Genomic DNA, 17,528 nt, shown 5'->3' on the forward strand with positions numbered 1-17,528 from the left:
GGTGTCACTCAAGCCATGTACCCCGTACCCTCGTAAGGCCCAGGCCAGGCCTAGAGTCAAGCTGCCTCTGACCAACTGAAGGTCTACCTGGAAATAGGAATCATTGTTCCTCGCACATCGCCTTGCAATACCCCGCTTTTCCCCGTCAAGAAAAAGACTGTAAAAGGAGAGCCAGCCAAGTTCAGAATGGTATATAACCTGAGAGCTGAGAATGACGCCACAGTGTTTGAAACTGCAATTATGCCGAATCCGCACACTCTGCTCTCGAATGTGCCTGCCACAGCAAAAGTGTTCACAGTGACCGACCTGGCTAAGGTTTTCTTCAGTGTTCCCCCTCATCCGGAAGACCAGTTCCTGTTTGCCTTAATGCACCAGGGGGGACACCACACATGGACAGTGATGCCACAGTGGGCCCAGAACAGCCCTTCACAGTTCACCAAAGCAATGTCCACAGTTCTCACCAACTGAGTCACAGAACAAGCAGAAGTAACCCTGCTACAATACATGGACAATCTACTCCTTTGTGCAGTTGACTTTGACACGTGTAAAGCCCATTCCTTGTATCTCCTACTCTGCCTGGCGGAGCAGCACTGCAAGATCTCAAAGAACAAAGTCCAGTGGTGTCTGAAGCAAGTTACGTTCCAGAGACACTGTATTGCTCACCAGGCGAAACACCTGACAGATGACCGGAAGACCACAGTGGAGAAGATGGTCCCTCCGACAACTCCAAAGGTGCTACAGGCCTTCCTTGGTCTAGTTTCATATTGCAGAGCCTGGATCCCTGATGCTTCCGTCCTAATGCAGCCTCTGTGTGAATAAAACAGCGTGACCCCGTTCCTCCAGACAGATGTGGCCTTCAGTTCGTTCAAGAAGTTAAAAGGCTCTGTAGTCTCAGCGCCAGCACTAGGCCTATCTGACTACAAGAAGCCATTCCGTCTCTACTTGATGAGAAGAGAAGGCCTTGCTACTGGAGTCCTGACACAGCTTCAGGGGGGAAAACAGAGACTTTCGGACTACTTTTCAGCTTGCCTGGATCCAGTTGCAAGGGGAGCCTCTTCCTCCCGCATGAGAGCAGCAGTTGCAGCACACGCCCTCCTGGACAGGACTACTGACATCAGTGGAAAAAACCATTGGAAATCCTGGCTCTGCATGACATCTCAGCAATCCTCAACCAAACCCAGCTAAAACATCTCTCCACCGCCAGGCATCTTCGCCTCCAGTGCTCTCTACTCCTGCCCAACAATGTCACCATCTCCAAATGCACAGTCCTCAATTCGCCCACTCTACTCCCACTCCCAAGGGGGGATACAGATACGGATCCTCAGATAAAAAGTCTGATCAAAATCTGCATGATACCTTCTGCAGGGATCTGAATTTGCTCCGGACGGATGACCATGATTGCTTCAGCATCATGCAACAGGAAACAGCAGGACTACCCAAGGTGGCAGAAGAGCCACTGACCAACCCAGAGTTGATCCTCTATGTGGATGGCTCCAGATTTGCAGATGATGAAGGAAGATTCCACACGGGAGGTGCAGCGACCAGCAATCAAGAGATCCTGTGGTCCAGAAGTCTGCCGCCCAGTCTGTCAGCCCAGGAAGCAGAACTGATAGCGCTGATGAAGGCCTACCAGATGGCAGAAGACAAGACTGAGAAAATGTATACCGATTCAAGGTACTTGCATGGCATAGCACACGACTTCGGACCCATCTGGGCTGCAAGGGACTTCATAACAGCCAGCGGAACAACCGTGAAGCATCAATGGAGCCATTAAGGACCTGCTGAACACACTTCAACTTCCAAAAGTGGTGACAATGCTAAAAGTCAAAGCGCATGGAAAACTGAACACAGTAGGGGCACGAGGCAACAACATGGCGGATATGGCAGCCAAAGAAACAGTCAAGGAAAGACAATATGGACAAGTGGAAGAGGTCGTAGAGCCGGACGGCTACTACAGGACGGCTGAAGACAGGAAACCTGACAAGATGACATCCTGGGATCTGCTCAAAAAAGTTGCAAGAGCAAGCCCCAAAGGACAAGAAGGAATGCTGGATGCAGAAGTGAGCAACACATGAAGAAGGAAGGGTATACTAAATGGACTACAAACCCTGTTTACCCCGAAGCATGTACCCTATGGTGGTCCAGTGGGCACATGGGCCCACACACAGATTAAAGACACAGATGAATGATCCGATTGGTGCTTACTGGTTCACTCCAGAAATCTCCACCTTAACAGTCCAGTTCATAAACAGCTGTCTGACCTGTGGCAAATGCAACCCTGGAGGAATGAAGAAAGTTCCCACACATCAACTTGCCAGACCACTGTACCCCCTTCCAGAGGATCCAGATAGACCACATCAAGATGCCGCCAAGTGGAGGATTCGAATATGCCCTTGTGGCCATGGACATGTTCTCAGGATGACAGCCAGAAGCTTTCCCAGTGAAGAACCGGTCAGCAAAGACTACTGCAAAGAAGCTACTCTCAGATACGAGATATGCAGCTATGGGGTCCCAGAAGTGATAGAGAGTGACCAGGGACCTGCATTCACAGCAGACCTCACATGAGAGATCTAGTCAGCAGTAGGGTCAGACTTAGGCCTACACACTCCCAATCACACTACTCAGTGTTCAGGCACACTCCCAGAGGCCCAGAAAAGCTGTCACCATATGAAATTTTGTTTGTGTCTAGTCCCAGGTTAGGGGTATCCTTTCCCTTAGCAGCTGATTATGCAATATGATACTTTGTCTGCTCATGTAATTGAACTCACCAAGAAACTTGCTAACATCCATTCTCGAGGTTTTTTCTTCATTGCCAGATCCAGATTCAGTGTCCGGTATGCACTCCTAGAAGCCAGGAGACTGGGTGTTGGTGAAAAAGCTTGTAAGGAGAACACCACTCGATCCCAGATTTGATGATCCTGCTCAAGTGCTGCTGATGACACCAAACTCTGTGAAACTGGATGGAAGACTCGCTTGGATCCACTCATCGCATGGCAAGAAAGCTCCCCTACCAGAAGATGACACCCAAGCCAGAATGATGTCGTGGATGCCCTGCCTGACCGAAGAGATGACCTACCTGATAAAGACTGCACATCGCTCACTACACATGCTATTGACTAAGAGACTGATTGCAACGAACCCCCGTTAGGGACAGATCTCCTGACCGCCCATTTGCGAAAAGTCTGTATGGAGTGGGGCACAGGCGTTAGGCTTGTGTCAGTTCGCCAACAGCACAAAAGAGTTGCAGCGCTTTGGGACAGGAGGCTAGGATTAGGGCAAGTGATATCTAAGGGGGGCTTGTGATAGAAATATATATATCATGTAGATCTCACTTGCATGTATACTCCTCTATAATCAAATATATACTTATATGCTCACAGCTAATATATACATTATAATCAATGGTTTAAAATGGCTGACACAAACTGAACTGATATAAGCCTGATATAACCCAGACAGATCATATGGTGTTTTTCCATCTTAAAAACAGGAAATCGGGTCAGATGTCTGAGATAATGCCTAGAATCTAGCTGAATCTTGCTGAAACGGCAGACCAACAGTGTCAGGTGTCTCCACTTTGTCCTAGACAGAGAACTCGAGTTCAGTTGCTTGATCAGCAGTCATATGAGCATTAATCACAATATTCCATATATGTTTAGATAACCAATGACAGAGGAGCTAGACAATATGGTAATTAACTAACCACCCCTGACAACCCCTAACCACTCCTTTCTATGTGAAAATATAAAACTATGTATGTACAATAAAGTATCAGTATTGATGGAATGTTGTTCTGTCACAGTTGTGTACAGTCCATTCTTGATGAGCGCTCAAAATACTCAGTCTAATTGGGAGCGGCCACAGCACACACAGGGATATATTTATCCAACCCTAATATTTCCATAACACCGTCGTTTTATCGCTAACTTTTCTAGCGTTGTTAAACCTTTGACGGATATGACCAAGAAAGGTTCTGATGTTGCTAACTGGGCTCCTGCAGCCGTGGAAGCTTTCCAAGAGCTGAAGCGCTGGTTTACTTCGGCGCCTGTTTTGTGTCAGCCTGATGTCTCACTTCCCTTTCAGGTTGAAGTGGATGCTTCTGAGATCGGTGCAGGGGCCGTTTTGTCGCAGAGAGACCCTGGTTGCTCTATAATGAGACCATGTGCTTTTTTTTCTAGGAAGTTTTCGCCTGCTGAGCGGAACTATGATGTTGGCAATCGGGAGTTGTTGGCCATGAAGTGGGCATTTGAGGAGTGGCGTCATTGGCTCGAGGGTGCTAAGCATCGTGTGGTGGTCTTGACTGATCACAAAAATCTGATGTATCTCGAGTCTGCTAAACGCCTGAATCCTAGACAGGCCCGTTGGTCATTGTTTTTCTCCCGTTTTGACTTTGTGGTCTCGTACCTACCGGGTTCAAAGAATGTGAAGGCTGATGCTCTTTCTAGGAGCTTTGTGCCTGACTCTCCTGGAGTCTCAGAGCCAGCTGGTATTCTTAAAGAGGGAGTTATCTTGTCGGCCATTTCTCCGGATTTGCGACGTGTGTTGCAGAGATTTCAGGCTGGTAGACCTGACTCTTGTCCACCTGACAGACTGTTTGTTCCTGATAAATGGACCAGCAGAGTCATTTCCGAGGTTCATTCCTCGGTGTTGGCAGGGCATCCCAGGATTTTTGGCACCAGAGATTTGGTGGCTAGGTCCTTTTGGTGGCCTTCCTTGTCATGGGATGTGCGGTCGTTTGTGCAGTCCTGTGGGACTTGTGCTCGAGCTAAGCCTTGCTGTTCTCGTGCCAGCGGGTTTCTCTTGTCCTTGCCTGTCCCGAAGAGGCCTTGGACACACATTTCCATGGATTTCATTTCAGATCTTCCGGTGTCTCAGGGCATGTCTGTCATCTGGGTGGTATGTGATCGTTTTTCCAAGATGGTCCATTTGGTGTCCTTGCCTAAGCTGCCTTCCTCTTCCGATCTGGTTCCTTTATTCTTTCAGAATGTGGTTCGTTTGCACGGCATTCCTGAGAATATCGTGTCTGACAGAGGATCCCAGTTTGTTTCCAGGTTCTGGCGATCCTTTTGTGCTAAGATGGGCATTGATTTGTCGTTTTCATCTGCCTTTCATCCTCAGACTAATGGCCAAACTGAGCGAACAAATCAGACTCTAGAGGCTTATTTGAGGTGTTTTGTTTCTGCAGATCAGGATGATTGGGTGACCTTCTTGCCATTGGCTGAGTTTGCCCTTAATAATCGGGCTAGTTCCGCTACTTTGGTTTCGCCATTTTTCTGCAACTCTGGTTTTCATCCTCGTTTTTCCTCGGGACATGTTGAGCCCTCTGACTGTCCTGGGGTAGATTCTGTGGTGGATAGGTTGCAGCGGATTTGGAATCATGTGGTGGACAACTTAAAGTTGTCACAGGAGAAGGCTCAGCGTTTTGCCAACCGCCGCCGCGGTGTGGGTCCCCGACTTCGCGTTGGGGATTTGGTGTGGCTGTCTTCTCGGTTTGTTCCTATGAAGGTCTCCTCTCCTAAATTTAAGCCTCGCTTCATCGGTCCTTATAAGATTTTGGAAATCCTTAATCCAGTGTCCTTTCGCTTGGATCTTCCGGTGTCGTTTGCCATTCACAACGTGTTCCATAGGTCTTTGTTGCGGCGGTACGTTGTGCCGGTGGTTCCTTCTGTTGAGCCTCCTGCTCCGGTGTTGGTTGAGGGCGAGTTGGAGTACGTGGTGGAGAAGATCTTGGATTCTCGTCTCTCCAGATGGAGGCTTCAGTATCTGGTCAAGTGGAAGGGCTATGGTCAGGAGGATAATTACTGGGTGGTCGCCTCTGATGTTCATGTGGCCGATTTGGTTCGTGCCTTTCACGCTGCTCATCCTGATCGCCCTGGTGGTCTTGGTGAGGGTTCGGTGACCCCTCCTTAAGGGGGGGTACTGTTGTGAATTGAACTTTTTGGCTCCCTCTTGTGGTCACTAGCGACATGACACTTTGATTTTCTTTCCTCAGCTTGGTACCCACCTGGTTCGTTAGTCCAGGGGTGTTGCTATTTAAACTCCCTGGATTCTCAGTCTGGTGCCTGGCATCGTTGTAATCAGTTCCTTTCTGTTTGCTCCTGTCTGCTGGTCCTGGTTCTTTGCAAAATAAGCTAAGTCCTGCTTCCTTATTTTTTGGTTATTTGCATTGCTCTTATTTTTGTCCAGCTTGTACTAAATGTGATTCCTGATATTGCTGGAAGCTCTAGGGGGCTGATATTCTCCCCCCGTGCCGTTAGACAGTTCGGGAGTTCTTGAATATTCAGCGTGGAAATTTTGATAGGGTTTTTGCTGACCGTATAAGTCATCTTCCTATATTCTGCTATTAGTCAGTGGGCCTCTCTTTGCTAAAACCTAGTTCATTCTTACGTTTGTCTTTTCTTCTTACCTCACCGTTATTATTTGTTGGGGGCTTGTATCCAACATTTGGGGTCTTTTCTCTGGAGGCAAGAAAGGTCTATTGTTTCCCTTCTAGGGTTAGTTAGTTCTCCGGCTGGCGCGAGACGTCTAGAACCAACGTAGGTACGTTCCCCGGCTACTGCTATTTGTTGTGCTAGGATCAGTTATACGGTCAGCCTAGTTACCACTGCCCTATGAGCTGGTTTTTTGTGTGTGCAGACTTGGTAATAACCTCTGAGACCCTCTGCCATTGGGGTTATAACAGGTATGGATCTGGAGTCTCGGACGGATCCTGGTTGCCGATGATATGAATCGTTTCACCCATCGATGACTTGCTAGATCCCGGTCAAAGAAAGCACCAAGAGCTGACACCTGAACCTTTAGGGTACTTGGTGAAAGACCCAGCTCTAATCCCTTCTGTAGGAATTGAAGAATCTGCGCAATATTTGGGTTGAAAGGATCCGGACTGTTCGGGGCACACCATGATGAAAATTTCTTCCATATCTTGCCATAAATGGCGTTCGTTATTGGCTTCCTACTTTTCTGTAGGGTTTCGATTACTTCCAGCGAGAGTCCTCTGGCTCTCAGGATCTCGGCTTCAGTAACCAGGCTGTCAACTTTAGTTTGTGTAGGTCTGGATGGGTCAGGGGACCCTGTTGAAGAAGGTCGTGTCTCTGTGGTAGCGGAATCAGGCCTTCTAGACACATGCCAGTTAGTGCGCTGAACCAGCTCTTTCCTGGCCAAAATGGGGCCACCAAAATCGTTGTGACTTGATCCGTCCGGATCTTCTGCAACGTCCTGGGTAGCAATGGTATCAGTGGAAAAGCATATGCCAGGGTAAACTCCCAGGGGTGGGAGAACGCGTCCAGTCCTAGTGTCCCGTTTGAGGGGGTCAGGGAGAAGGTGTTTGATTTTGTGTTCTGAATGCTGGCAAATAGGTCCACATCGGGAGTTCCCCACCTCTGGACCAGAGCTAGGAACACCCCCTGGTTTAGAGACCATTCCCCTGGATGGAAGTCTCTCCGGCTGAGATAATCCGCCTGGGAATTGTCCAATCCCCTTATATGAACTGCCGAGATTGACATCAGGTGGTTTTCTGCCCAGGAAAAAATCCTTCCAGCAGTCAGCTTCAGGTTCGAGTGTCCTGTGCCCCCTTGGTGTCGGAGATATGCCACGGTGGTCATATTGTCGGACATCACCCGGACATGGTAGCCCTGGATGATGACAGATGCGGCTTTTAGTGCCTCTTCCACCGCTTTCAATTCCCTCAGATTTGAGGAACTGCGTCTCACATCTGGGGCCCACAACCCCTGGAAGTGGAAGCCTTCTATCACGGCGCCCCAACCTCTCTGACTTGCGTCTGTTGTGAGAACTCTGAGGGGAAGCTGATCCCAGCTGACTCCTCGGTGTAGATTCTGGGGGTTCAGCCACCATAACAGAGAGGATCTCACATGCGAGGGAAGGGGAATCTTCCTGGTTAAGGCCATCTGATGTCCTCTTGAGTATGCCAGGATGTGTGATTGAAGTATTCTCGTATGGGCTTGCGCCCAGGAGACTGCTTGAATGCAGGATGTCAATGAGCCCAGGACTGACATAGAGTCTCTTAGAGTCGGGGCTCTTTGATCTCTGAACCTGGAGATCCTGCGGACAAGATCGGTCTGACGGTCCTCGGGTAGAAAGGACATTCTCTTCTCCGAATCCAGAAGGATTCCTAGGAATTTCTTCTGTGGCGAAGGCTGGAGGTCTGATTTCTCCAGGTTCGGGATCCACCCGAGAGATTCTAGAATGTCGAGGACTCTTGTCACATCCTGATTGAGACGTGAAGCGGATGGAGCGATGATAAGAAAATCGTCCAGGTATGGTATGACACAGATCCCCTGTTGACGAATAAAGATTACCGCTTCTGTCATGATCTTGGAGAAGACTCGTGGAGCCGACGAGACTCCGAACGGGAGGACGTTGAATTGGTAATGGCTGACCCGTTTGTTTTGGGAGATCGTGAACCTGAGGAATCTTCTGTGGTCTGGGTGTATTGGCACATGATAGTATGTGTCCCTCAGGTCCAGCGTCGCCATCACCCTGTCCTGACCGATCAGCGGGATTGCTGATCTGATCGATTCCATTTTGAATCTCCGGTATTTTATTACCTGATTTAGAGGTTTCAGGTTGATAATGATGCGATGTTTCCCTGAGGGTTTTTTCACCACGAAGAGGTGGGAATAGTGACCTTCTCCTATTTCCCGATGTGGTACCTGGGAGATCACCTTCGCTCAAAGCAGGTCTAGGATATCCGGCATCAAAATTTCCCGAAGTCCTGGGGATTGAAGGGAAGTGATAGACAGACGATGGGGAGGAGGACTCTCGAACTCCAAGCTTAGTCCCTCCCGTATGGTACGTAGGACCCACTGGTTTGTGGTAATCACCTGCCACTGGGAGAGGAATCCCGAGAGTCAACCCCCGACCGGAGGGCAGTCATTGTTTTTCAGAGGCCTGAGTCGGTTGGGGGACCAGGATGTTTCTGGCTTTTCCTCCCTTGGGGTAACTCCATCATCCTGATTTGCCCTTACCCCTGTAATTCTGCTGGGGGGTTTGGTCACGGGGGGGGACGAAAAAAACGCTTCTTAGGGTTCTTTTGTTCCGGAAGGACCTTCTTCTTATCCGAAGCTTTGTCCAAGATTTCGTCCAGGACTGGCCCAAATACATAATGACCCTGGAAAGGTATACCGCAAAGCTTAGACTTTGAGGTAATATCACCTTCCCAGGATTTGAGCCACAAAGCTCTTCTAGCGAAATTAGTGAGAACCACTGATTTAGCGGCAACCCGTACTGATTCTGCGGAGGCGTCTGCGAGGAATCCGGTTGCCCTTTGGAGCAGAGGAAGAGAATTAAGAATCTCTTCTCTGGGTGTACCCTGCACCAGGTGATTTTCCAATGTACGCAGCCAGAGGAACAGGGATCTGGCTACACATGTTGATGCCACGTTGGACCACAGTAGGTTAGTTGAAGTCTCCCAGGATTTTCTTAATAAACTCTCAGTTTTGCGATCCATGGGATCTTTTAGCTGGGAGGAATCTTCAAAAGGCAGGGCCGTTTTTTTGGTTACCCTTGAAACCTGGACATCGACCTTGGGCATTTCGAAAAGAGAACAGTCTCCCTCCAAGGGAAAACGGTTCTTGAGTTCTGATGGCACATTTAACCCTTTCTCTGGAAGGCCCCACTCATGGAGGATGAGACTTTCTATATTTTCGTGTATGGGGAATCCCTTTACCGATTTGGGCTTTAACCCCCCGAACATGTCATCCTGTACAGAATGGCCCTGCACCTCCTCCTCCACCCCCATGGTGCCCCTCACCATAGACACTAATTCCTCCAAATCCTCGGAGGAAAAGAGATACTTTTTGTTGTCTGATTTGGGAGCAGAGGTAGAGGCAGAACTCTCATTCTCCCAACGGTCCCCTAAGTCAGAAGTATGCACTTCTCCTGAGTCAGAGACTACAGGGGCTATTTTCCTTTTTTTAGCAGGAGGAGGCTGTGGTGTCGGGGGCTGGGAGAAGGCCACCATGGAAGATTGAACTTCCTGCCTGATGAGAGTCCTGATGCTGTCCATAAGAGAGGGCTGTTCAGCACGCAGAACCTCGTCTGTGCATGGCTGGCAGAGCTTCTTTTTATATGTGGAGGGAAGCTTGGATGCACATGCAGCACACTTGCGACTGGGAACCTTCTTAGAGGCAGAAGCCTTGTCTCCCTAAAGGAGAGAGAGAGAAGACGGACTAAGTCGCTTGATTTTAGAAAATGGACAGCAAGGGACATCATCCCACTACTTACGGCAGGGGGGTGAGCGCTGGGCTCTGCAGAAGCAGAGTGAAGGGATTTGTCGCCATCCATATCAGAGATCTGACTATAGAGGGTATAGACAGGAGGTCTTACCTGGAGGCTTCCTTAGCCAGGAATAAATAGGTTACCGAGGCTCCCAGCGAGATTGGTGGTGCTCCTCCCCCTTCGTGGTGTCCGTTTGATGGGGGGGGGTCAGGGACACCCCGTCCATGCCGCCACTGCATGTCCCGGCTCAGGACGCTGAACGGCGCGCGCGGGAGCTGCGGCGCAAGGAGCCGGCAAAAAAACCGGAAGTTCGGCTGAACGTCACTTCCGGTGCGCGCGCGCCAGCTCCAGCGTGGAGGGAGGAGGAAGCCGGGGAGCTTGAGAAGGACCCCAGAGCACCGCACCGCCCTGCTTTGCCTCCCAAAAGAGGCGCGGGTAGGGCGGGCAGGGGTCCCAAGTCGCGTGGAAGGTCACGGAGATGGGAGCAGTCTGGATGGAGGAGGAGAGCGGAGCCCCCGACCTCGACTGCCCGGCTAGAAAGGTAACAGTGCTCCCGATCGCCGGCCACGGCAGCACTATCAGAGAACCTCTTCATGCCCCATAGGGGACAGGAAAAACACTGGTGGTTGCAGGAAGGGGAGGGGTATTTAACCTCTTTATTTCCTGTCCCCTATTAGGGCGGGGAGACATCCTCCGATACTGCTGTCGTGGAAGGTGACTGGAGAAAGTAGTTGTGCAGGAAAGGAAGCTTATTGCATTTAGACAGTGGATTCCAGAGTGCACAATTAAAAGATGGAGATGAAGGAGTACAACTAATGTTAATCAGGTTTGTAAGGTTTCGATGTAAGGTGCGGGAGGGGTTCAGGTTGGGGGTTACGTGGTCCAGGGTTGGGGAGATATCCCCTGAAATCAGTAGCAGTAGAAAGAGCACGTAGTTCTTGGAATTGTGACAAGTTTTTTTGTGCGATGTGTTTAGGCAAGATGGGCTGAGGGTTTTCAGGAAGGTGAGAAGTGCATGGGAGCTATACATGGGAGAGGGAAGTAGAGAGGGGCTGATGTGGATGAGTGGTAATGGAGAGGGGATGGGGCAGTGAACGTGGATGGCAAGGGCGCACAGGAGGACAGAAATAAAGCTCATGGCTAAAATGGAGTACAAAGTGTGGGTTACCTGTCTCTTACTCTGACTAACTGTCCTTGATTAACTGCTTCTTCTGGATACTTAGCTACTGGGATACTTTGCTGAAGGGATGCGTGCATGCACCCCATACGTGTGCACCCCTTAGAATGCTTCCAAATTTATAGGGCTCACTAGAGGGTCAGGTGAGAGGTATTGTGGGAGCTGGTTTGTGATAAATTAGCAGATGCTCAACACACCAGGGCGTGAATACAGGGTCGGACTGGCCCACGACGAAACCAGAGAATCCTCCATTGGGCCCGCCCCCTGGCCAGCAACACAACATCCGCCTCATTCATTTGCCTGCTCTGCTCTGTATTCTGATCACGTGCACTGAGTGCGTTATTCTATTCCACTGCCGGCGGGCCGACTGCACTGTTCAGCAACACAAGTGATGTGAAGTGAGTGACTTCTCTTCACCTGCTGCTGTTGCTTCTGTTGTTCTCATTGCACTCACCGCTCTCTCAGCTGTGGAGTGCTCGATGAGATCAATAGAAGCCACAGCAGCAGGTGATGAGAAAGCGCTCACCTCACATAACTAGTTACTGAGCAGTGCAGTTGGCGGCCGTCACAGTGTATGGAATAATGCATTTACAACACAGCCGGCTCCATCACAGACTGTGAGACTGCGCACACAGCACGGGGGTGTCTAGAACGGAGTTGATTTTTGGAGGGAATTATATCACGGGAAGGGGCGGGCCTTCTTCAGTCTAGTGAAGACCCGATAGCAGGAAGCAGCGCTGTGCTCAGGCTGCTGGAGAGGAGGGAAATGACAGGCTGCACCATGGAGCTGTGTGAGAAGAATGAGGGGCTGCCCAATGGACCCTTCGACAAATGGGAATGAGGACCCAGTGTGAGTACTCTGAGGATGTGTTTTGGAAAGGGTTGATGTAACTTGAGTGGGTCTTCATAGGGAAAATGATGATAAGGGGCTGTGTGGAGAAGGGGGAGTGAGAAAAAGCCTCTCTGTGCAGCAGTGAGTTCACCTGGAAATTTCTCAAGCTCAGCGCTGCACCGTGTGACCTGTGTCACCGCAGTTCAGCCCGGCTGAGAACGCAGCCTCAGTGACCTGCGGTAACCTCGATGATGTCAACACTGCTCACTGATGCTGCGCTCACAGCAGCTCATTCATCAGTGGTTTTCAGCTGGGACGGTCGCATCTGGGCACCGTCCAGGTTGAAAACTGTTTATCCCCCAGACATAGATTACGGCGTGGGACAGAATGACGGACAGGTGAGAGATATTGTTGTTTTTTATTTTAGTTTTATTACAGGAGACGGTGGCTTCTATGGAATGGGCGATGACGTGAGTATGGTTTAATTTAGATTCATTAAAGGAGTCTGTGTCATTCTTTCAATTAAAGGACTTTATTCTGGGTGTGTGTTTATTTGCCATGTAACTATAGGATTAGTAATGGATAGGTGTCTTATACACGCTTCTCCATTACTAATCCGTGGGCTTGATGTCACCAGACAATACAAAGGTTACATCAACCCCACAAATATTAACCCCACTTGCCACCGCTACAGGGCAAGCGGGAAGAAATGGGCAAAGGGACAGAATAGGCAGAACTAGTAGATGCACCTTTTCTGGGTGGCTGTGGTCTGCTGTTTTTAGGCTGGGGGAGCTTATGTCGCTTTTTTACAATTATTTAAATAATTTTTAAAAAGTGTCGGGAAACCTCTATTCTTGATATCCAACCTTGCTAACAATGACAGCTGAGGGTTGCAGCCCCTAGCTGTCAGTTTTGCCTGGCCGGTTATCAAAAATACAGAGGAACCCATGTTTTTTTTTTCTAATTGTTTATTTAGAGCGCAGGCTGATGAATTCTCCCATCAGCTGCTCCTGCTCTTGCTGTTATTAGAAGCAGCAGGCGTAGGCTGATGGGAGCAGTAGTCCCATTAGCCGACGCCAGCAGCCGAAGGTAAACTTTATACCTACGATCACTGCTGCGGGCTCACGCTGCCATTTGACAGCGTGGGAATCTGACCGGAGGCAATGATTTTACTGCCGATCAGAAGCGGTGTTTGCTGTGCCGTCATGCACATGACAGCATGGCAAACACTTGATGTTCGGGGCCCCCCATTCAAGTGAATGGAGTCCGGGTACTTTTCTGGTACCCGGACTCAAAAATTTTTTTTTAACTGTTTGGCCGGACCCAAATACACAGAGGTCTGCACATCTTTAATCCTGTGTCTAGCGTTTGACTGGTGTATGTGTATCCTGTGTTTAGCGTGTGACTGGTGTGTGTATTTTCCTATAGCAATATTGTATTTCCAATTTTTCAAAAGTTCTATGGCAGTAATGCAGCTCAAATTTTTTAGATTTACCATTCTAAACAATCCAAAGTGCAGCTTTATAATTTCTTAGTACTGGTGTGTATGCGTCCTGTGTCTAGCATGTGACTGGTATGTATGTGTCATGTGTTTGATGTGTGTATGTGGCACATGTCTAATTAACACAATCTTTCTGTGCTTATAAAATCTAATTGTTCTCGGCAGCACTTGACTTGTTTACACAAACTTATAAGCTGCCGATAAGGATGTTTTTAAATCAAGCATAAAAATCATTGCACCCAACATATGAGCGTTTTGCTGGCTTGTCAGGTGATGATTTGGACAGATACAGTTATATGAAAAAGTTTGGGCACCCCTATTAATCTTAAGCTTAATGTTTTATAAAAATTGTTTTTTTTGCAACAGCTATTTCAGTTTCATATATCTAATAACTGTTGGACACAGTAATGTTTCTGCCTTGAAATGAGGTTAATTGTACTAACAGAAAATGTGCAATCTGCATTCAAACAAAATTTGACAGGTGCATAAGTATGGGCACCTCACCAGAAAAGTGACATTAATATTTAGTAGATCCTCCTTTTGCAAAAATAAGTTGCTTCCTGTAGCTTTTAATGAGTTCCTGGATCTTGGATGAAGGTATTTTTGACCATTCCTCTTTACAAAACAATTCCAGTTCAGTTAAGTTTGATGGTTGCCGAGCATGGACAGCCCTCTTCAAATGATCCCACAGATGTTCAATGATATTCAGGTCTGGAGACTGGGATGGCCATTCCAGAACAGTGTAATTGTTCCTCTGCATGAATGCCTGAGTAGATTTGGAGCGGTGTTTTGGATCATTGTCTTGCTGAAAGATCCATCTCCTGCGTAACTTCAACTTTGTCACTGATTCATGAACATTATTGTCAAGAATCTGCTGATACTGAGAGGAATCCATGCGTCCCTCAACTTTAACATGATTCCCGGTGCCAGCATTGGCCACACAGCCCCAAAGCATGATGGAACCTCCACCAAATTTTACTGTGGGTAGCAAGTGTTTTTCTTGGAATGCTGTGTTTTTTTGCCGCCATGCATAACGCTTTTTTGTATGACCAAACAACTCAATCTTGGTTTCATCAGTCCACAGGACCTTCTTCCAAAAAGAAATTGGCTTCTCCAAATGTGCTTTTGCATACCTCAGCTGACTCTGTTTGTGGCGTGCTTGCAGAAACGGCTTCTTTAGCATCACTCTCCCATGCAGCTTCTCCTTATGCAAAGTGCGTTGTATAGTTGACCGATGCACAGTGACACCATCTGCAGCAAGTTGATGCTGCAGATCTCTGGAGGTGGTCTGAGGATTGTCCTTGACTGATCTCACCATTCTTCTTCTCTGCCTTTCTGATGTTTTTCTTGGCCTGCCACTTCTGGCCTTAACAAGAACTGTACCTGTGTTCTTCCATTTCCTTACTGTGTTCCTCACAGTGGAAAGTGACAGGCTAAATCTCTGAGACAGCTTTTTGTATCCTTCCCCTGAACAACTATGTTGAATAATCTTTGTTTTCAGATCATTTGACAGTTGTTTTGAGGAGCCCATGATGCCACTCTTCAGAGGAGATTCAAACAGGAGAACAACTTGCAAGTGGCCACTTTAAGTAGCTTTTCTCATGATTGCATACACCTGGCTATGAAGTTCAAAGCTCAATGAGGTTACAAAACAAAAAAAAAGTGCTTTAGTAAGTCAGTAAAAAGTAGGTAGGAGTATTTAAAACAAGAAAATGATAAGGGTGCCCATACTTATGCACCTGTCAAATTTTGTTTGAATGCAGATTGCACATTTTCTGTTAGTACAATAAACCTCATTTCAAGGCAGAAACATTACTGTGTCCAACAGTTATTAGATATATGAAACTGAAATAGCTGTTGCAAAAAAAACAATTGTTATAAAACATTAAGCTTAAGATTAATAGGGGTGCCCAAACTTTTTCATATAACTGTATATAGTTGGAAACAAATCCCTGATTATTAGCTTCACAAGATGGAAGCTAAGGGAAGACTGTGCAGCTAGTACTTCTTAGACATGGTGGGCCCCAAGAATGATTTTCCCTGGTGGGCCCAAACTACTCCAGTCCAACGCTGGGTGGATAGATGATCAAAGACACTAGGCCTGGCTCAATCTCTATGCTATAACACCTTTCACCAGATAATATCTACAATGACACAACCATGGATATACAGCAGTGAGTGTTGAGTACAATGCAACAGATGACTTATAGCAAAGATTCAGCAAGCAGTGTCAAATACCATTAAAATTGTTGCAGGATGACAAGGCAGTATGTATTCTATATGTATATATCCTAACCTGTTACTCTGTGATTATACTGTACGCAGCAGATGAATTGCCGGCTTTTATTCTATATGTTTGTGTGTTTTGACGAATATATCCTTTGACAACAATGAGTAAATGACAGATAATTGCTGTATGTAAAAGCTCATGTTGAAATCGCATTGTAATCGGATAGCAATCACACTGAATTCGGATGTAAATCGGATTGTACTCGCATTAAAAAACGCATGACACTCGCATGGCACATTACACTCATGTGATTCTCGGCAGGGTGACTCGGACCGATTTTTCACGTTTGACCCTTAGTGTGACTCCAGCCTACACTTAAAAAACATCAGTTGCTCACTTGAAAATTGGCTAGCTGACACTGTCCGTTTTTATGCCCAGAACCAGTTCAAACCAGTCTATAGTGAACTGACTCTGCCACAGGACATCTCTGTCTGGTGTTTCTTTTGTGGCCCAAAGATGATTAACCCTTTACAAACACCACTTGGCAGCTGGCACCACAGCAACACAGCTGGCAGCAACACAGCTGGCAGCAACCAGTGTTAACGGATTAGAATATCCGTAAACACTGGTTGCTGCCAGCTGTTATGGCCAGAACTTGCTGCAGGGAGTCCTCCTCTGTGCCAGCAGTGTGAGATCGGTGGCCTACAGTCATTCATCCCTTTATAATCACCAGTTACTTAATTAGTAAAAGGTGGCTGTGTGCCAACCGTGATGCCCAGAGCCCATGTGGGCAGCAGGAAGTAGGCTGACTGGTGAGGGGAAGCTTCTGTGCCGCCGGAGTGAGCTCAAGCCCCGTTTGATCTCACCCTTCGGTGCCAGCTTCCATGCCCATGTTTGCGCCACCTATGTACTTTACCCTCAGGACTCCTCACTGCATTGGGCTTTGTTACTGGGATTTCAATGTAGCTTATTACTAAATTTTTAAAACTAAAATAATAAAAAAGAGAGTTTTGTAAGACCCAAGACCAGCACCGTACACTGAGGCTTTATGGTCAGTGCGGCAGGACGGGATCTACAGAACTTGGTCTCCCTTATTGTGTGAGCGCCCTCTGGCGGCCCCTGAGGTGACTGCCCTGTGTCCTCATACATAACGTCTGCAGCCGTCAGGGCCTGACCCCGAGTGTAGCCCTATGCAGCAGCAGCAGCACACGTCCCACAGCGCTACCCTCGGCAGCACGCACGGTCACCGAGGACGGCGCTGTGTGCACCCGGCACCGGAGGAGTGGCACGCTGACCCGGAAGCGCATGAGTCTCCGCCTGTAGCCGCGGACATGGCGGAGTGGAAGGAGGAGGTGGAGGTGCTCGTCCAGCGGGTGGTGAAGGACATCACTGGCGCTTTCCGCAGGAACCCCAACATGTGAGTGGTGGGGGCGGTGACGTCACTGAGGGGTCGTGACGTGGCTTGTGTATTCCGTATGTGGCGGCGCCGCCGGAGTTTGGGAAGTTTGAGTCCTGTCCTGTAGTAGCTGTCCATACCTGAGCTGTGTGCAGT

General features: G+C 48.2%; 1 protein-coding gene across 1 annotated transcript in view; it reads left to right on the plus strand.

Moving 5' to 3' along the window:
* The first annotated feature begins 17,085 nt into the window (after nt 1–17,085).
* Nucleotides 17,086–17,528, plus strand: part of PTAR1 (protein prenyltransferase alpha subunit repeat containing 1) — a 70,049-nt gene continuing 69,606 nt past the window's right edge. The window contains exon 1 of the mRNA XM_077249068.1: nt 17,086–17,393. Within this exon, the coding sequence (XP_077105183.1) occupies nt 17,167–17,393 (227 nt within the window). The 5' untranslated portion in view covers nt 17,086–17,166. The remainder of the gene's footprint in view (nt 17,394–17,528) is intronic.

Source organism: Ranitomeya variabilis, chromosome 1 (genome assembly GCF_051348905.1).
Source record: "Ranitomeya variabilis isolate aRanVar5 chromosome 1, aRanVar5.hap1, whole genome shotgun sequence".
NCBI lineage: Eukaryota > Metazoa > Chordata > Amphibia > Anura > Dendrobatidae > Ranitomeya > Ranitomeya variabilis.